Genomic DNA, 18,705 nt, shown 5'->3' on the forward strand with positions numbered 1-18,705 from the left:
GATACTAGGTTCATGTGCCTCCAATGACTTTTCCTTAAGCAAATTTGTTGCCATCCAACAACCTGATTTGATAGTGTACATACCATTCTTCGTATAGCTTCAGCAATATCCATCTCGACAGTAGTCTTGGCTTATGGTCAGTGACTGGATCAATGTGATGTCCTCCTGATGGACATAATTCTCTAGCATTTCAGTATTCCATCTCTTCGGATTTCCAATCATCAAACTACTTACTGGCATCATTGGGTGAAGTACTGGTGCAATTGGCCTAGCTGGTCTTGCCGGTATCTTTGGGATCCAAAGATCTTCCCACATCTTAATTTCATTCTCAGAGTGTACATTTTGTCTAATCCCGAGCGTTATTAATGGCTTTGTAGCCATTATACTCCTCCACCCATACGAGGGATTGTTAACATCGATTAGTCGCAGCGGCGAGCTATATCGAAAATACCGTCCTCTCAAGACTCTTGCCAGTAAAGAGTCCGGAAATTGCACTAATCGCCATAACTGCTTCCCAAGTAATGCGAGATTAAATTCATGGATCATCCTGAAACCTACTCCTACTTCTTCCCTTGATTTGCAGAGTTTCTCCCACTTAACCCAGTGTATTCCTCTCTTAGGAGGGTTCGAGCTCCACCAGAACTGTGCAATGGCACTAGATAAGTTCTCACAAGTCTCCAGGGGGAGAGGAAGTGTTGACATTACATATGTAGGTAGTTCCAGCAGTATAGACTTTATTAGCACCTCCTTTCCTCCCCTTGTTAGCCATCTTCCTGTCCAACCATTAACACGGTTTTGTAGTTGTTCCTTATGAAAGGCAAAGAGCCTCACCTTCGAACAACTAATATCTTCAGGGATACCAAGATAGGAACCCATTCCTCCCTCATCTTCAATTCCAGTTGATTGTTTTAGAGTATCCTTGACATGTCCAGGTATCCTCATACCAAAGAGTAAGGAAGATTTTTCAAAATTAATGCATTGTTCCGAAGCTTTTCCATAGGTCCCAAGTGCTTCGTATTAATCTTATGCACGGAAGCGCTCATTAGCCTTCTAAATCATGCAGAGAATCCATGAAAGATTACGGGGATGCGCGTTTCATGTGCAAGGCGGAGCCACGTGAATGCGATGAAATTATGAACGCTTTTGAGGTTTAGTTACTTAATAGTATACCAATAAATATATATAATATTTTGCCATTCTAGTATATATGAACTATGCACAGGATGCGAAACTTATAGAAAGTATACCACTGAGTAGGACTCAGAAGATAAATAGGGATGGATGGCACTTTACAAAAAGTGGAAAATATATAGTTAAATCAAGATATCAGGTGGAACTGATTTATCCATATAGGATAAGACCACCACTTTTGATAGGCCCTATAGTTGACGTCTTGAAGGCCTTTTATTGGAAAATACGGTGCCCACCAAAGTTAAAACATTTCCTATGGCAACTAGTGACATGGTGTATCGCGGTTAAGAAGAATCTACAAGGGATAGGGATTCAAGGGGATATTTGTTGTGCAAGATGTGGAGCTCATGAGGAATCGATAAACCATGTGTTTTTTAATGTCCTCCAGCACTCCAAGTTTGGGCTCTCTCGAAGATACCATCAAATTCCGAAATCTCTCCCACAAGTTCTCTATTCACAAACATGGATCATCTCTTCTAGAGAGTTCTACCGCAGATGGAGGATCATCAGTTTGCTTGGATTCTATGGTACATATGGAAATGTCGTAATAATAAAGTTTTTAGTAATCTGGATATTGATCCCATGAATACGCTTAAATTGGCAGAAACATAGTCAACATTATGGCCTGAGGCCCAGATGTTGAATGTACAGATGCCATAATGTTCAATGTACAGAGGACAGTACCACACGTTGCGGTTACGGCTCTGCCGTCAATTCCAGGACGCTGGTGTTTCACAGATGGTTCCTAGAAAAAATGCGATAGTTTTTCTGGACAAGGTTGGCTCAGCACTCAAGAAGGATTTGCTAGACTATTGGGGGCGAGGAATGTTCGGGCTAGCCTCTCTTCTCTTCATGTGGAAATGGAAACGCTACTATGGGCAATGGTATGCATGAAAAATTTACATTAATTCCAGGTTACGTTTGTAACGGATTGTTCTCATTTGGTGAAGATGGTTTTGACACCAGAAGAATGACCAGCTTTTGCAACTTATTTGGAAGAATTCAAGACCCTGAGAGAGAGTTTCCTCCGAGCAGAAAACATCCACGTTCCAAGGACACAAAATTCAATGGCGGATAGTTTAGCCCGTAGTGCTAGGGTGCAACCGTTTTTCGTTGTCCACATGAATGCAGATCACCCGGTTTGGTTTACAGAGTCTGTATGAGCCTGTATAAGTTGATTAAAAAGAATATATATAAACTATGTATAAATTAATAACTGATTGATTTATTAAATGATAAACCAAAAAATTATAATAAATAGCTCAAATCTTGCATTATTACAATTATAATAGCTGATAGGGTATTAGGGAGAAATAAATATTAGACGAATGAAATCTCTCATTTTTCGAACAAACTCAAAAAGAGGTGATTGAAATCTTGTCATGATATTTCATTAAAAGATTTTTAGAAATAAAAATCAAGACTAAAATATTTACTCTGAATGATATAATATATATATATATATATAATGCTTCCAATATTAAAAATTACTTCGATTTGAAGACGTGTATTTCTGGGATTGTCAATATCAAATAACATATTAGAAATAACTTATTTAAAAACAATTTGTATACATAAAAGTATATACATTAGAGTAAGCGCATAAATCAAAATCAATATATTTTATTTATTTACATTCATGTTTTTGCTAAATAAATCAAAGCAAACATTTTATTTACTTTATATGGTATATAATTAAAATTTAGTGATATTGACATATATATATATATATAAATATTTATAGTATATTTTAATATAAATATTGATAAACACTTCCTATTCATATAATTTTATCAACATTGTATATTTTCTATCACAAAAATTTAAACCGTTAATCACAAAATTTTAATGTGAGATTTATCAATACAAATTTTAAAATTAAAATATATTAAGATCTCAGTAATTTTTAATGCAAATTTTGAAATTAAAATATTTATATATTTTATATGCTATATAATTTAATTTAAATGATATTAATATATATATCTATTAGTGAGACTTCATATTTATACGGTTTATGATCATTTGTATCTTGCTTGAACAAAAAAAGTTAAACCATTGATCACAAAATTTTTAATGTGAGATTTTGATTTTTTTTTAGTAATTGATAGTCGTTTTAAAAAAATTCAAAATATAACATATACGAAAAAATTTAATTTTTTTATTATATGCTTGATGTGATTGTTTAATTTCTTCTAATAATATAAAATTAAACAAAAAAGAATGAGGATAGAAAAATTGTTATCAAATATGTATTATTCGTAATCATTAATTATCATATATATGTTAATCATATTAGGATATTATGTATCTTTTATTTAATGAAATAATTGGGAATATTCTTCTTCTTTTTTTGAACAAAAGAATTGAGAATATTTTTTTGTACACTATTAGTCAAATTGATAGTTATTTTAATAAAAAATATAATATATATTTATATGGATCAACTTATTTTTCTAAGGATTCTAAGGCTAACTAGTGACCATTAAAATTGGAATAGGAATGAGTAGAAAAAAATAGGTAGGAACAAAATAAAAGAAATCAAATGGAATATTTATTACTTTTGTTCCATATCAGTTTTGATAAGGAATATGTAACATCCCGAGTTGTGAGATATGGAAAGACTTAAAATAATTGATTTGGCTACCTATATCACCAAAAATTGACTTACCTTTTCCATCACATATCCGTTTAAAACTCCAGAGTTAAGCTTGTTTGAGCTGAAGTAGTGAAAGGATGAGTTACCTATCGGAAAGTGATTCGCGAGACTGTGTGAGTGAGGCTAAAGCACGGAGAAAGGTCATGTGGTGATTGCATGACTAGTAAACATGACTTTCGGACCTTAAAAAAATTAACGCACCGACCATTAGAACATGATGTGGCCCAAGGGTCGAGAGAGCGGGCGTGGGTGGTCCATTAGCCGTGGACGGACGGGGCGTTACAGGATGTTCTATAGTTCCTTAAAATTTAATGACAAGGAACCATACACATCAAATATTCTTCATAAATGGTGTAATTATTAAGAATGAGTAGGAATTGATTATTCCATTTAGTTCCTTATGTCACCATTTAGACTCTAAGAATCATTAAAATTTTAATGATGACACATGGCTACGAAAATATATTGTAATATTCCATGATTAATATATGTGGGATTAAGTCAAATCGACCTAAAATTGGGCAACAAAAGAGCATCTATATAATAAGGACAGAGAGGAAAACGAGGGAGAGATCCAAACACACACTTTTGGCAGCTAGAATTTGAGTTGTATTCTCGCCGACTTGTACTTTTCCTGCCAACGTTCCCCGAATACTTACTTTCCGATCAAATTTTCCTTATTTGTAATCAAACCGTTCACTGATTTAGTAAAACGGCTTTGAACTAATCCACTGATGAGTTTCGTCTCTATTACTAATATCCGACCAAAAACGGTTCAAACAGACTCTACTTTTGGCTAGGAACAAGAGCAAAGTGTTAAAGCTACGAAGTTTTGTTGGCTCGGCCCATATATTATCAGACCCAAACGTTGCTGTTTTTTGTGAAGGCTCGGCCCATTAAAGTAAACCGTATTGAAAAGGTTTCAAACCAAAATAATGTGTTGTAGAGTGGATTTGTGAAGAAGGATCCTCAGCTTCGCAGATCTCCAAGCGCAGCGGACACCATGGATCTCTCCCCTGTTACGGAAGCTTTAGCCGTCAAATCCTTCGATAAAATCGCCGATATCTGCGATAATCTCATGCTTCAGGTCCCAAATTTCTCTCGCTATCACTGTTTCTGGTGTTCGCTAGGGTTTTTTGTGAGGATAATCGTTCGATTTTAATTAACAGGTTGCTTCGGAAGGAATCTCTTTCCATGATGACTGGCCTTACGCAATCCATCTTCTCGGTTACTTCTACGTTGACGATTGGTTAGTTAAAAAAATCTTCTTTGATTCTGTTGTTTGCGCCGTTAAGTTAAGAGTTAAAACAGTTTTTAAAGTTGCGTTTGATTGCTGTTGTTGTGTGGCTAAATCTGGAGCGATAATATTGTAGTGATAGCGCTCGTTTCCTCTGGAAGACGATACCTACAAGTGTGAAGGAAAGCAAGCCTGAAGTTGTTGCTGCTTGGAGGATTGGTCAGAGGCTCTGGACACGTGACTACGCTGGTGTGTATGAAGCTATTCGGGGTTATGATTGGAGTCCAGAAGCTAAAGATATGGTTGCTGCATTCTCAGGTTATTTTCTTCTGTGCTAATACCTTTTTAGCTAGTATGGCATGGTTTTTTTTTAACTAAGCTTTCTGACAGATTACTATAAACATGTAAACTGACTGTTTACTCTTATCTAGTTTTAAGCTTTGAGAATCTGAGATCGAATAGCTGTGTTGCTGTGTTAATCTAGTGAGACCAGACTTGAAGATTTGTGTTAACTGGTTTTTTCCAGCTAAAAGCATCAACTTTTGATCGAAATTGTGTGAAATTGTACTTTTTTTTTGCTCATCTTTTTTTTATAAGCAGCACCGCTTTTGCATTTACAAGACATCAATTGTTCGATGCCTAACGCTATTCCTGTGTTGTTTTTTGTTGAAGACGTTTACACAAAAAGGATGTTTCAGCTTTTGTTGTCTGCCTACTCCACAATTACCATCCGCGATTTGGCTCTTTTCCTAGGGATGACAGAAGATGATGCCACAACTTGTAAGCTTTCGTTCTTTCTGCAATTTCCTTAATGCTTTCAAAGATAAATTTGCCACATCAATTCGTAGGTTTACACTGAATTCGCTCTGGTCTCAACAAGTTATCCTTTGGGACAATACTACTGTCTCTACTTTTGTGGGAGATGCCTTAGCTTAGTGTCTTTGTATAAAAGATTTTCTTATGTTGGATATACACAGATGTTGCGGAGAATGGGTGGACAGTGGATACAGCATCTCAAATGGTGACTGTGAAGAAGCAAGCTGTTAAAAGAGAGCAAAAGGTGGATTCATCCAAGCTGCAACGCTTGACGGAGTATGTGTTCCACCTTGAACACTAAACTCCTATTTTATGGGTTTCAGATTAGCGAAAACTAAAAAGATCAAACCAAAATTTGTTTCGAAAAGATGGCTATAGCTTCAGTTTTTTTGGAGATTTATTTCACAAGTTTCTAATCTACACAACATGTCTTATATTAACCCTAGTATGGATATGATCAGCTGATTTGGTATTAAATTGATTTCATGCATGTTAATCAAATAATGAAATCTTTCAATACCCGACTGAAAATGAGAAAACCAGATGTTTGTCAAGTAATTAGAGACTTTGGCGTGTATTTCGAGACTGCCAATCTGCCATTGTCTCCTTCTGTGATTTTGTTCTCCCCAAGAACGTTATACTCTTTGCCTTCCCTCTCTGCGCTGTGACTTCACTCTCATGTCTCTGATAAGCAAATTTTATCATCGTACTTCATTAACAATTCTTTTATAAAATATTTGACTGTAAATTATTATTATTGTAATTTATAACTTTGTAAGATATTGTTAAACATCAACTTTATATCTTTTACATTATTATTATTATTATTGCCAAAGATCAAATATCTCATGTGTATCACGTAACAATCTTCAACTTGTCAACGCCAACGCCAACATCCCATGTGTATCACGTAACATCAAGGACTGGTCATGACTTCTTCTTCCTTCTAGAACTCGCCCAGTTCACACCAACATATCTGAGCTTCTTCATAACCTTACTGATGGCCTTTGCCTTTGCGTCTCTACTGAAACAGGATAGGCGGATGAGTGGCCTCATATGTATCAAAGATTTGGTGTGCCAAGATCGCCTAGGACAAGGTTGGAGTAGAAATCCATGGAAGGGTCCAATGGCGCAAGTTCGTTGGATATGTACCTAGTAATTGCATTTGGTTTTGTCTAGGACTAACAGATTTAATTAGAGTTTGTTTGGTATTATTGATGGTGTGAAGATATATGATATTTTCATATGCATTATATGATACCATCAAATATGTACACCTATTTGCATTATAGATGTTTAATCACTTGTTACATTCAGAACATTCTAGACTCTACTCCTATAGCTAGGAAATCTATTTGTTTATCGGATGGTGGATGATTGATGAATATAATCTGGAAAGGTGAACAAGATACAAAACTAAACCTTGATTTATTATTCTTCCCGACCCAGAAATATTAGACTCATTATTTTTTGGTCTTACCTTAAATTTATACTAACAATATGTTACTATATATTTCTCTAACAATAATTTAGTCAATTCTTTTATTTATTTAAATCTTACTCCTAAATCCTAATCATTACTATTACTATATTTATTATTTTGATTTTTAACCGTAAAAGCATTGAAACTAATGTTTTATATTATCACTTTTATCATATAATATATGATTTAAAACAAGATAAATTACAAGACATATATGTGTGCATTCTAACTTCCTCTTTCGTTTATAATAAAATAATTATATCATATATAAAATTTTCTACTAAAATCTCATATCATATACTAAATTTTCAACTGTCTATAGTTTGATAATATTTTCATATTTAAAAATGATTTTTCTGAATATTCATGTTACCTTCACAAAAATGAAGAAATTCATTGGTTCTATTAAAGCTACCTGACTTCACGATATCAGTATTGATCATTCAAGATTTTGAAAATTATTTATTTAGATATTATACTTTTATATACTTTTCACTTAAAACGAATCAATACTATTAAAAAGGAAAGAGTTTTAAAAAATCTAATATAAAAAAGTTGTTGGAGTTATGTATAACTATTTATTATTTTTCAGATAATATATTAATCATTCTAAACATACAATATTTTAAATATTTTTAACAGATCTTAATATTATTTTTTATGATACATTTACTCAAAAAAATATTTCATCAACCATGTTTTTGTACAATAACGTTAAAAATCTATATCAAAAGGTTGTTGGACCTGATATGGACGTAATGGGTCCACATCTGTTCGGGTATTTAAGATCCTAATAGAATTTGAAATATATGAAAAATCTGAAAATATCCAAAACATGAAAAGTATTTGAAACTCCAAACAAATACCAAAAAAATTCAAATACCTAAAAATTTAAAATCTTATTTAAAATCTGACACGATGAACTGAAAAATACCCAAAATTTTATACAAATACCCAATTTTTTTTTAATTTGAAAAATTTACCTGAAATCAAAACTCTAATCGTAGACCAAAAACTTAAAAACAATATCCATAATACCGGAAACATATTCGGAATATCAAAATATACCTAATAAACACATATTTATGATCGGTTCTAGGGTAGGACCCAAACTCAAACAAAGACCTGCAGGTAAAAAAAAACCCAATAGGTTATCTTCTCTGGACCTGAACTAAACTTATAATTTGGGTCTGTTCTATTTGTTTTTTGATCCGGATATAATTCTCATGTCGAAAAGAAACTTACGTAAAATTGTACATATAAAATCTCAAATAAACTAATTTGTAGATTATATAGCTGTTAAAAATTATGTTTTTCGATATAATAAAATTTTGTATTATAATATAATCCAACAACTCCGCGCTTTCTAAGCGCGGGTCAAAATCTAGTAAGAAATTAAAAATAATGAAACAGTACATATTAAAGGAACCATCGGTCCTTCAAAAGCAAAATTTTAGGACTTGAGTTGTATACAATTTTTAGAGACAAGTGTCTTTTTTTTTTTTTTTTTTTGTCGACAACATTACAGACTCATATTGACTCTGTAAACCAAATTGGGAGATGTTGATCCATGTGAACGACGAAAGACGGCTGAATCCTGGCACTGCGTGCTAGACTATCCGCCTTTGTATTTTGCGTTCTTGGTACATGAATGATCTCTGATCGTATAAAACTCTCCTTCAGGTTCTGAATATCTTCCAAATAACTTGCAAAAGCTGGCCATTCTTCTGGTTTCGAAACCATCTTCACCAATTGAGAACAATCCGTTGCAAATGTAACCTGAAATTGTCTTAAATTTCGCATACATTCCATGGCCCATAATAGCACCTCCATCTCTGCATGCAAGGGGGTTAAAGTAGCCCGGACGTTCCTTGCGCCCATCAGTCCCTCAAAGCCTTCTAAAGAACTAAACCAACCTTGACCAGAGAAAGTATCACCCTCTTTCCACGAGCCATCTGTAAAACACCATCGTCCGGGAATTGATGGAAGAGACGTAACCTGTACCTGTGTTCCCGTTTTCTGTTCCTTCAAAAGTTGTGCCTCTGCCCAGAGTGTGGATTCCGTTTCTGCCAACTTAAGAGTATCCTTAGGATCCATATCCAAATTACTAAAGACCTTATTATTTCTTCCTTTCCAAATATACCATAGTATCCAAGCAAAATGATGATCCTCCATCTGCGGAACAACCCGCCAAAAAAGATGATCCATGTTCGTAAAAAGAGAACTCGTTGGGAAGACAGCTGGATTAGTTGGAATCTTTGAAAGAGCCCAAACCTGACATGCTGGGGGACATTCAAAAAATACATGATTAATCGATTCCTCCTCCGCTCCACATCTTGCACAACAAATCTCACCTTGCATTCCTCGCGCCTTCAAATTCTTCTTAACTGCCACACACCCTGAAACCAATTGCCAAAGAAAATGTTTTATTTTTGGTGGACACCTGATTTTCTAACAAAAAGCCTTCAGAACGTCAACTGTTGGTCCCATCAATACTGGTGGTCGTTCTCTGTCCGGATAAATTCGCTCCACTTGGTATCCTGATTTAACCGTGAATTTTCCATTGGGTGGGAAATGCCATCCGTCTCTATCGACCATCTGATGTCTGCTCAGTGGTATACTTTCTATGATTTTCACATCCTGAGAATCTACCAAATCCCGTAGGACCTGTGAATTCCATTGTCGCGAAGTGGGATCAATAAGTGAAGCCACTGTGAGATCGGGATACAAATGATGTTGATTTTTATTGGCTGGTCTCGGGCGAGTGGTTGGGAGCCAAGGATCGTTCCATACTGATATAGAAGATCCTGTTCCCACCCGTTTGATTAGTCCTTTGCTTACCAGAGATCTAGCAGATACAATACTCCTCCAACCATAGGACGGAGAGTATGAACGGATCGGTTCAAGAGGTGAGACATGCCGAAAATACCTCCCCTTGAAAACTCTAGAGAATAAAGTGTTTGGCTTTTCTATCAGCCTCCATAACTGCTTACCAAGCATTGCGGTATTGAAGTCTGTTATATCCTTAAAACCTAAACCCCCTTCTTCCTTACTGACGCAAACTTTATCCCATGATTTCCAATGCATCCCTCTTGAACTACCCCCAGGACTCCACCAAAATTGTGCCACCGCACTCGTCAGTTTTTTTGTGGTTGCCTTAGGTAAACGGTAACACGACATCGTATGATTCGGCAATGCCGTAATCACTGATTTAATAATCACTTCCTTTCCTCCTTTCGTGAAAAACTTAAAAGTCCAACCGTTGACCCTGCTGTTTAGACGGTCTTGCACAAAGCCAAAAACTTGAATCTTGGAGCCCCCAATATTTTCCGGTAATCCTAGATAAGATCCCATTCCCCCCAAATTCTGAATTCCCAGAATATCTCTTAGCTCCTGCCTGACCGGTTCCTCAACTTTGTGTCCAAATTGAATCGACGACTTTTCAAAATTTATCAACTGTCCAGAAACCACCTCATACTCTTTTAAGATCCTTAGAATGGTGTGACATTCTTCCTTTTGAGCCTTGCAGAAAAATAAGCTATCATCCGCAAAAAACAAATGTGAAATCGATGGACAAGCTCTGGCTACCTTAATCCCTGTTAATTGTTTCCCTCTCTCCGCCTTCTTAATATTTGCAATCAATGCCTCAGTACACAAAATAAATAAATAAGGGGACAACAGATCTCCTTGTCGTAAACCTCTGTGTGGTACAATGAGTCCCCGTGGTTGTCCATTTAGTAGAATCCTATATTGGACTGAGGAGATGCACTCCAGCATTAATTTAATCCAGTGCTGATGAAAACCCATCTTCTCCAATAATGCTTTAATAAAAGACCATTCTATCCTATCGTACGCTTTACTCATATCCGTTTTAACTGCCATATACTTCCCTTGACACGCCTTATTTGTCCTTAAACCATGGAACATTTCCTGAGCTATAAGAATATTATCAGAAATCAAACGCCCTGCCACAAATGCCGATTGAGTCTCCGAAACGAGAGAGGGTAAATAAACCTTCAACCGTTGACACAAAACCTTCGATATTATTTTATACCCCACATTACATAAACTGATTGGTCGCAACTCCGTCATCCTTGTAGGCCGTTCTGTCTTTGGAATCATACAAATATTAGTAATGTTTAACCTTGGATCCATTTCCCCTGAAACCAAAAAATTATTCACCATCTCTACCAAATCATTTTTAATAATATGCCATGAATGTTGAAAGAAAAGAGCAGTCATGCCATCCGGTCCTGGTGCCTTTTCTGGATGCATCATAAATAGAGCCTCTCTAACCTCGACTTCAGTTGCCATTCTCAATAACCATCGGTTTATCTGGGGAGTGATTCCGGGTGTTATTTCCGACAGAAAATCATCAAACTCCGATGGAGAAGTGGTACTAAAAAGTTTTTCAAAATAGTCTACCGCTACTTTTTCAACTCCATTATCCTCTGTAATCCAATTTCCAGCTACATCATGTAATCCAACAATCCTATTACGTACTCTTCGTTGCTTAGTCAAAGCGTGGTAAAATTTTGTATTAAGATCCCCAGATGAGTACCACATATTCCTACTTTTTTGGTGCCAATACTCCTCTTCATCCTTATATGCCTCTTGTAACTTCCTAGACACCTCCAATATATCCTCCTGAGACCTAGTATCATCAGTTTGTACCTCCTCTAAAGCCTTCTGCAACTCCGCAATTTTATCCTTTCCAAAAGGGGGATTATTTTTACGCCATTTTCCAATTTGGCGACGACAATTACTAATCTTTTCCACTATACCATTCTCACTGCCGTCCTTATATTCCGACCATCCCATTGTAATTGAATCCATTAAGCCCTCTTGACCAACCCATCTCTTATCAAATCGAAATTGACCTTTTCTCCTTAGAACTTTATCATCAAGGAAAGCCACCAAAGGTCGGTGATCAGATGCCACCATTCCTAAATATTCAGTATGAGAACATGGAAATAGCGTGTGCCATTCCTCGTTAGCTAGGGCACGGTCTAAGCGACATCTCACCATTACTGCCCCTTTTCCTTTACCTCTTCTCCCTTGCCATGATAATTTGTTTCCTTTAGCCGGAAATTCCAGCAATCCACTATTTCTAATCATATTATTAAAAGGAACAAATGAATCTGCACTCCTAAGAGCTCCACCCTCTTTTTCATGATTCCCTGTAATTTCATTCAAGTCGCCAATAATGAACCACGGTTCCGATCTTGAAAGTCCGTATCTAGTTAAACGTTCCCATACTTGTTCTCTCAACTCTTTGACGGGATCTCCATACACAAAAGTTAAATAAACCGATTTTCCCAAAATCACTGCTTCCACATCTATCATCCGATTGCTTGAGTATAAAACATTAACCTGATAGTCATTATTATAGTAGAGTGCCAGACCACCACTCCGCCCTACAGGATCAACTGTGACTAAATTATCAAATCCAAAATGTGATTGATATTTTTGAACAAAATCAAACTCCTGCTTTGTTTCCGATAAAAATAAAAAATCCGGCTTATATTTATGCCATATCTCCCTTAAATAAGCTGTAGTCCATTTACTTCCCATTCCTCGACAATTCCAGCTAAGTACTCTCATTTTTAAAATGTTAAGAAAGGCTCTCTAGAGCTATTGAAGTTGGGTTTAATGATACCCGGAAATCTCATCCCCCATTCCATAGAAACCAAACAAAAATTCGATACCAGCTCCTTTGAAACCTTAATACTCTCCCTCTCGTATGTTGATACTCTCCACCAAACCCTCGGACTGATCCTTCGATAGGGAAAAAAATAAAAACCTTATAGCCCATGGACTTTTCATCCACTTATCCCATATACCGAAAAGCTTGTAAATAAAATGTGCAATCCATAACTTAGCCATCAAAATACTACGTTCCTGATTACAAACACCAATCTTGTAAATAAAATGTAGCTTCTGTCTTTGGTTTAATGAGACCAAAGAGCATACTTGACGTCCACGCGATACATTGTGCCTTATTAATCTCCCAATTATCCACTGTATCTCCACTGAACCACGATCCTCCTTACACCAACATACATGCCCCAGCACCAGAAAATCCCTCTCAAAACGTATTGACCTTATGTTAATAGCCATACCAATCTTATAATTAACATCAGCATTAATCCCATCCCAAGAATAAATCCAGACAAAAACATAACCACCAAAAGGACCAATCTCATTCCATAAACCAAACTCATAATCAAATAAAACAACTAGGAAACAGCCTCCACTTATCCAAATTACGAGCAAAACAATAACCAGATAAAAACTCAAAGAAACGCTCACAGAGCTTATTGAAAACCAAACATAATAAAAACCAAAAGCCACAAAAGAACCACTCCTCAATTCCTCATAAATTGTACTATCCATGGGGCGCATTTGAGGGCTTGGAGGAGACTGGTTTGGGATGTGAGGGATCCTTTTCCTCCTGCAATCTTATACCATCCCCCTGACGTTTACCTTGCCGGGATGGAACATTCTTGTTCTGTGAAAGAAGCGCCTGAACAAACTTCTTCTTGGAAGTTCCAGCAGCCATGACTGTCTGTTTAAGCAACAACTTGTGTGTTCCTTTCTTCTTCTCATCCTCTCCAACTTGAGATCCCTTCTCTACAACTGCTTTTGCGTGGGAGCCATCTGCAACAGCCGTTAGCGCCACCCCTGGAGCACCATTTTTATCCTCCATCTCTCCATCCGTTAGGCTTTCTAAGCCATCATCCTCACACATAAGTCCCTCACCGCCTTCAATATAATGCCCTATCTCATCCAAATCCATACCCCTATTCCCTAAGCTATCATTACCAGTTCCTCCCTGCTTCTGAACCAACTCTAATTCAGCGGCACTATTTCCTTGAACAATTGCAGTCATATCACCAGTCTCCACTCCCAAGTGTGTAGAAATTACCTTAACCACCTTATCGGAGCCTCCATTTCCTTCTTGTTGAGACAATTGCGGATGGCTTGATGCAGATGTCTTTCCCTCCCTCTGAAGACCCCTGTTAGCACTACCCGTGTCCAGCAACTCTCCCTCCTTTGACTCCTCCCGAGGACTCCTCTCACGTCTTGTGCCTCGATGCCCCCTGTCTCTAATTTCCTGCGAATGGTTCCTAGACTGCTCCCTAGGTTGCTCCCAGCGTGAGGTTCGATACCTTGTGTTCCCCTCATCAGTTCTGTTGTTGCCACGGTGGGACGAGTATCCCTTGTTCCCTCTTTCAGGGACTCTCACCCAATTTGATTCTTCCTCATACATTTTGCCTTTCCCTTTCGCATGGTAACTCCTCTGATCTTTACCTTTGTCCTGACGATTCTCTTCACCATTAATCACAACCCCTCTGTAACTCCTAGCCCGATCTTCTCCCCTGCCCGCCGGCGCCTCTCTGCTATCCTTTTTCTTCTCGGGACTCTTAGGATTCAGTGGGCAATGATCTCCATCATGGCAGAGACTGAAACACAGTTTGCAAAACCCAAACAGTTTCTCATATTTGAGAGAAACCGGAACCTCTTCCTCATCATAAAACTCGCCCCCTTTAAACTCCACTGTGGTCTCCATTGTTAACTCTTTGAAGCCATCAAGCACCACACGCATCTTCCCATAGTCCAAGTCCACATCCGTTGTTTCGCCAATAGCATCTCTTATGCTCTGAAAAGCAGGTGTGGACCAGAACTCTGTCGGGAGACCCTCCACTTTGATCCAAAAAGGAATCTCGGACGGAAAGGTTCTTGACATTCTCGGCTGCCATCTGGCTACCGAAATCATCCAGTAATCAAAATGGTATGGCTGTGACTCCAAGACCATTTCAATGTCTTCTTCCTTCTCAAAATGGAACTGAAACATCCCCTTCCCCAAATCTGCACCCGTCACCCTCTCCTCCACTTTCCATATCTTCGGGATCATCATCAATAGCGTACCAATCTTTTGTTTCTCCGGATTCATGCACCGCCCAATCAAAGTCATAGCGTAACTCTTGATCAGATCCGAGTTGTCAAAGTGTGGAACAGAGACCTTCAATCGTTTACGAACCCCTTCTCCATTTGTTGACACTCCCCCCTTTCCCACGAGCTGACCCTGATTCATAGTCGCCCAAAAAAGAATAAACACACACCAGTTTCGTAAGATAGAAGAGAAAAACTCTGATGTTATGAATCCATAATCGAAAAACCATTCCTTTAAATAATGATACCAACTGTTGTAGAAATCAATCGTAAAATCTAGATCATAAAGAACCCTTCTATTCCAATTGAGCCGTAGAATCCTAATTATCCGATTGTTGAAAGAAATCAAATTTTCCAACTTTCCTTCAGAATACCAAAACCAAATCCAGACTTTCCATACACCAGAAACCAAGAATCGAATCATTGAAAACAAATTCCCCAATAGAAGTAAGAAGGATCTCGTTTTGATATTAACAAGAGCCGTACCTCGATCTTTCCTTAATCGAGTCTCCCAATTCTAGATTTCCCTCGATCTGAAATCATTTCTCTATAGAACCTCCGTATCTCCCAAAATCCGTATCACCACAAATCCAACTTGATTGCATGACCTTTGGATCTGGAGAAGAAGAAAGATCTCCCTAGAACTCCAGATTTCCCCATCAATACCAGGATCCCAACCGTGAACCATTTTTGAAACCTAGAGAATCGCCATTATCGTCGCCTGTCTTGAGAGACAAGTGTCATTCTGTAACTGATCATGTTTTAATAAAATTTAAAATTTAAGTAAAAAGCTAAAATACATCAAAAATGTTACTTTTTTTTTATCATTAAACTCTTCATTTAAGATACTTTATTGTTGTAGATGCTCTTATTGATGTAGTTTTTTCTCAATCTACAGTCAGTCACCAATGTATTTTGTACAAAATTGACAACACGTAAAAAGATGTTAAGTGAGAAATTCACAACCCTTTGCAAAAGATTTTCTAGGTTCAATTTGAACCATTCAACCAACAATCTTTTATAATCATAGCACAAAAGAACTATGGTATAGTTTCAAAAGAAACCAAAAAAAAAAAATAGAAGCTATTCTTGCATGACTCTGATAAAAATCTATAATCTTTCTTCACACTAAACTTACACCATACTCCTACTTAAATACATCAATGCATTATCTCCAGTTCCACACCATTCCCACTCAAATCACAATCTGATCACCACCAACACACTGCCAACCAAACACAAAAAGACATGTCTCTTCTTGTTTTCTCCCTCTTCACCATCCTTGTTTTTTCAAGTAAGTCCATCGATAAATCATATGCTTACATTTTTACCTATGATTTCCTCCCATACTTGACATAAATTTTCTTAATTTTACAGGTTCATGTTGCTCCGCGACTCGGTTCCAGCATCAGCATAGGTACATGCAGAAGAAAATAACTTTAGACTTGCCAAGCAAGATTGGTATCAACTATGGTAGACGAGGAAACAACCTTCCATCTCCTTATCAGTCCATCAACTTCATCAAATCAATCAAAGCTGGTCATGTCAAGCTCTACGACGCGGATCCAGAGAGTCTAACACTCCTCTCTCAGACCAATCTTTACGTCACCATAACCGTCCCAAACCATCTAATCACTTCTCTCAGCACAAACCAAACCACAGCTGAAGATTGGGTCCAAACCAACATCATCCCTTACTACCCACAAACCCACATCCGGTTTGTCCTTGTCGGAAACGAAATCCTCTCCGTCGAAGAGAGGAGGAACATAACAGCAAACGTCGTACCGGCCATGCGGAAAATCGTGACTTCTCTAAGAGCACATGGTATTCACAACATCAAGGTCGGGACAGCTTTAGATATGGATTCTCTCCGATCATCGTTTCCGCCGTCGAACTCAACGTTCCGGGAAGATATCGCCGAACCGTTGATGTTGCCTTTGCTGAAGTTTCTCAACGGAACAAACTCTTACTTCTTCATCAACCTTCAACCTTACTTCCGTTGGTCAAGAAACCCCATGAACACGAGTTTGGATTATGCTCTCTTTCAAGGAAACTCAACTTATACCGATCCTCAAACCGGTTTGGTTTACCGTAATCTTCTAGACCAAATGTTGGATTCGGTTATCTTCGCCATGACCAAACTCGGTTACCCACACATCCGCATCGCAATCTCCGAAACCGGATGGCCTAACTCCGGGGACATCGACGAAACCGGCGCCAACGTGCTCAACGCAGCGACGTATAACCGGAATTTGATCAAGAAGATGACCGCAATTCCACCAATCGGTACTCCAGCTAGACCCGGTTTAGCTATACCGACATTTGTTTTCTCCTTGTTCGACGAAGACCAGAAATCCGGTTCGGGAACACAGAGACATTATGGAATCCTGCATCCCGACGGGACACCGATCTACGACATTGATTTCACGGGTGAGAAACCCTTAACCGGATTCAACCCATTGCCTAAACCGACGAACAATGTTCCATACAAGGGTATAGTGTGGTGCGTACCGGTGGTAGGAGCTAGCGAGGCTCAGCTAGAGGAAGCTTTGAGAATGGCTTGTGGGCGAAGCAACACGACGTGTGCGGCTTTGGCTCCGGGAAGAGAATGTTACGAGCCGGTCTCTGTATATTGGCATGCAAGCTATGCGGTTAGTTCGTACTGGGCTGAGTTTCGTACCGAAAACGTTAGATGTTACTTCAATGGACTGGCTCGAATGACCACGGTCAACCCTGGTGAGACATATTTTAAAAATAAAATTTGACAAAGCTATTAGACTTTTTTTTTAGTAAAGTCACGGTTCATGTAACCAATTAAAGCATTCATTGTAACTGACAAATCTCTTTGGTTTTGTTTTCTAAGGAAATGATCGCTGCAAGTTTCCAGGCGTTACTCTTTGAGAAAAGAAGACGGACTGAAAGAGATTGAAGAAAGATTAAGGCTGCATAATTAAAATTTATCCAATGTTGTTTTTCATTATACATTTTCTGCCCTTTTTATTTCTTGTTTCGCAATGTCGAGAAAAAAAAATCAAATAATTAATAAATAATTTTTTTTTTAACAAAAGTAAAGATCACTTTCTCTCTATCAATTATAAAAAATACTGATTATTATTTTTAATTGAGTAGACATCTATTATTGGACTTTTTCATCCAAATAAATTACAATATTTAAACAAAAACAAGGTAAATCACAATAACTGTAAAAAAAACAATTATTTACATTATTGTCTTGAACAAAAAAATATTGTAAATAATATAAAAACTTAAAATGAGTCAGATAATTAAATTGGTAATTCATAATCTAGATTATGTACAAACATCTATATACCAATTTAATTTTCTTTATACCATTTATGCATG

General features: G+C 37.3%; 3 protein-coding genes across 3 annotated transcripts; 2 read left to right on the forward strand and 1 right to left on the reverse strand.

The window, feature by feature from the left end:
* The first annotated feature begins 4,725 nt into the window (after nt 1-4,725).
* On the forward strand, nt 4,726-6,422 carry LOC103863564 (COP9 signalosome complex subunit 8). The gene is made up of 5 exons (XM_009141315.3): nt 4,726-4,937; nt 5,020-5,099; nt 5,224-5,405; nt 5,760-5,867; nt 6,065-6,422. The coding sequence occupies exons 1-5, from the start codon at nt 4,854-4,856 to the stop codon at nt 6,202-6,204; spliced, it is 594 nt and encodes a 197-aa protein (XP_009139563.1). The 5' UTR covers nt 4,726-4,853; the 3' UTR covers nt 6,205-6,422.
* Nucleotides 6,423-13,590: 7,168 nt separating this feature from the next.
* Nucleotides 13,591-16,141, reverse strand: LOC117133755. Its single transcript, XM_033290722.1, has 2 exons — nt 15,829-16,141; nt 13,591-15,475 (listed from the first exon to the last, which is right to left on the reverse strand). The coding sequence occupies exon 2, from the start codon at nt 15,362-15,364 to the stop codon at nt 13,775-13,777; it is 1,590 nt and encodes a 529-aa protein (XP_033146613.1). The 5' UTR covers nt 15,365-15,475; nt 15,829-16,141; the 3' UTR covers nt 13,591-13,774.
* A 247-nt stretch (nt 16,142-16,388) lies between these two features.
* Nucleotides 16,389-18,416, forward strand: LOC103863565 (probable glucan endo-1,3-beta-glucosidase A6). Its single transcript, XM_009141316.3, has 3 exons — nt 16,389-16,636; nt 16,720-18,078; nt 18,206-18,416. The coding sequence occupies exons 1-3, from the start codon at nt 16,591-16,593 to the stop codon at nt 18,241-18,243; spliced, it is 1,443 nt and encodes a 480-aa protein (XP_009139564.1). The 5' UTR covers nt 16,389-16,590; the 3' UTR covers nt 18,244-18,416.
* The last annotated feature ends 289 nt before the right edge of the window (nt 18,417-18,705 follow it).

This window comes from Brassica rapa, chromosome A04 (assembly GCF_000309985.2).
Source record: "Brassica rapa cultivar Chiifu-401-42 chromosome A04, CAAS_Brap_v3.01, whole genome shotgun sequence".
Lineage (NCBI taxonomy): Eukaryota > Viridiplantae > Streptophyta > Magnoliopsida > Brassicales > Brassicaceae > Brassica > Brassica rapa.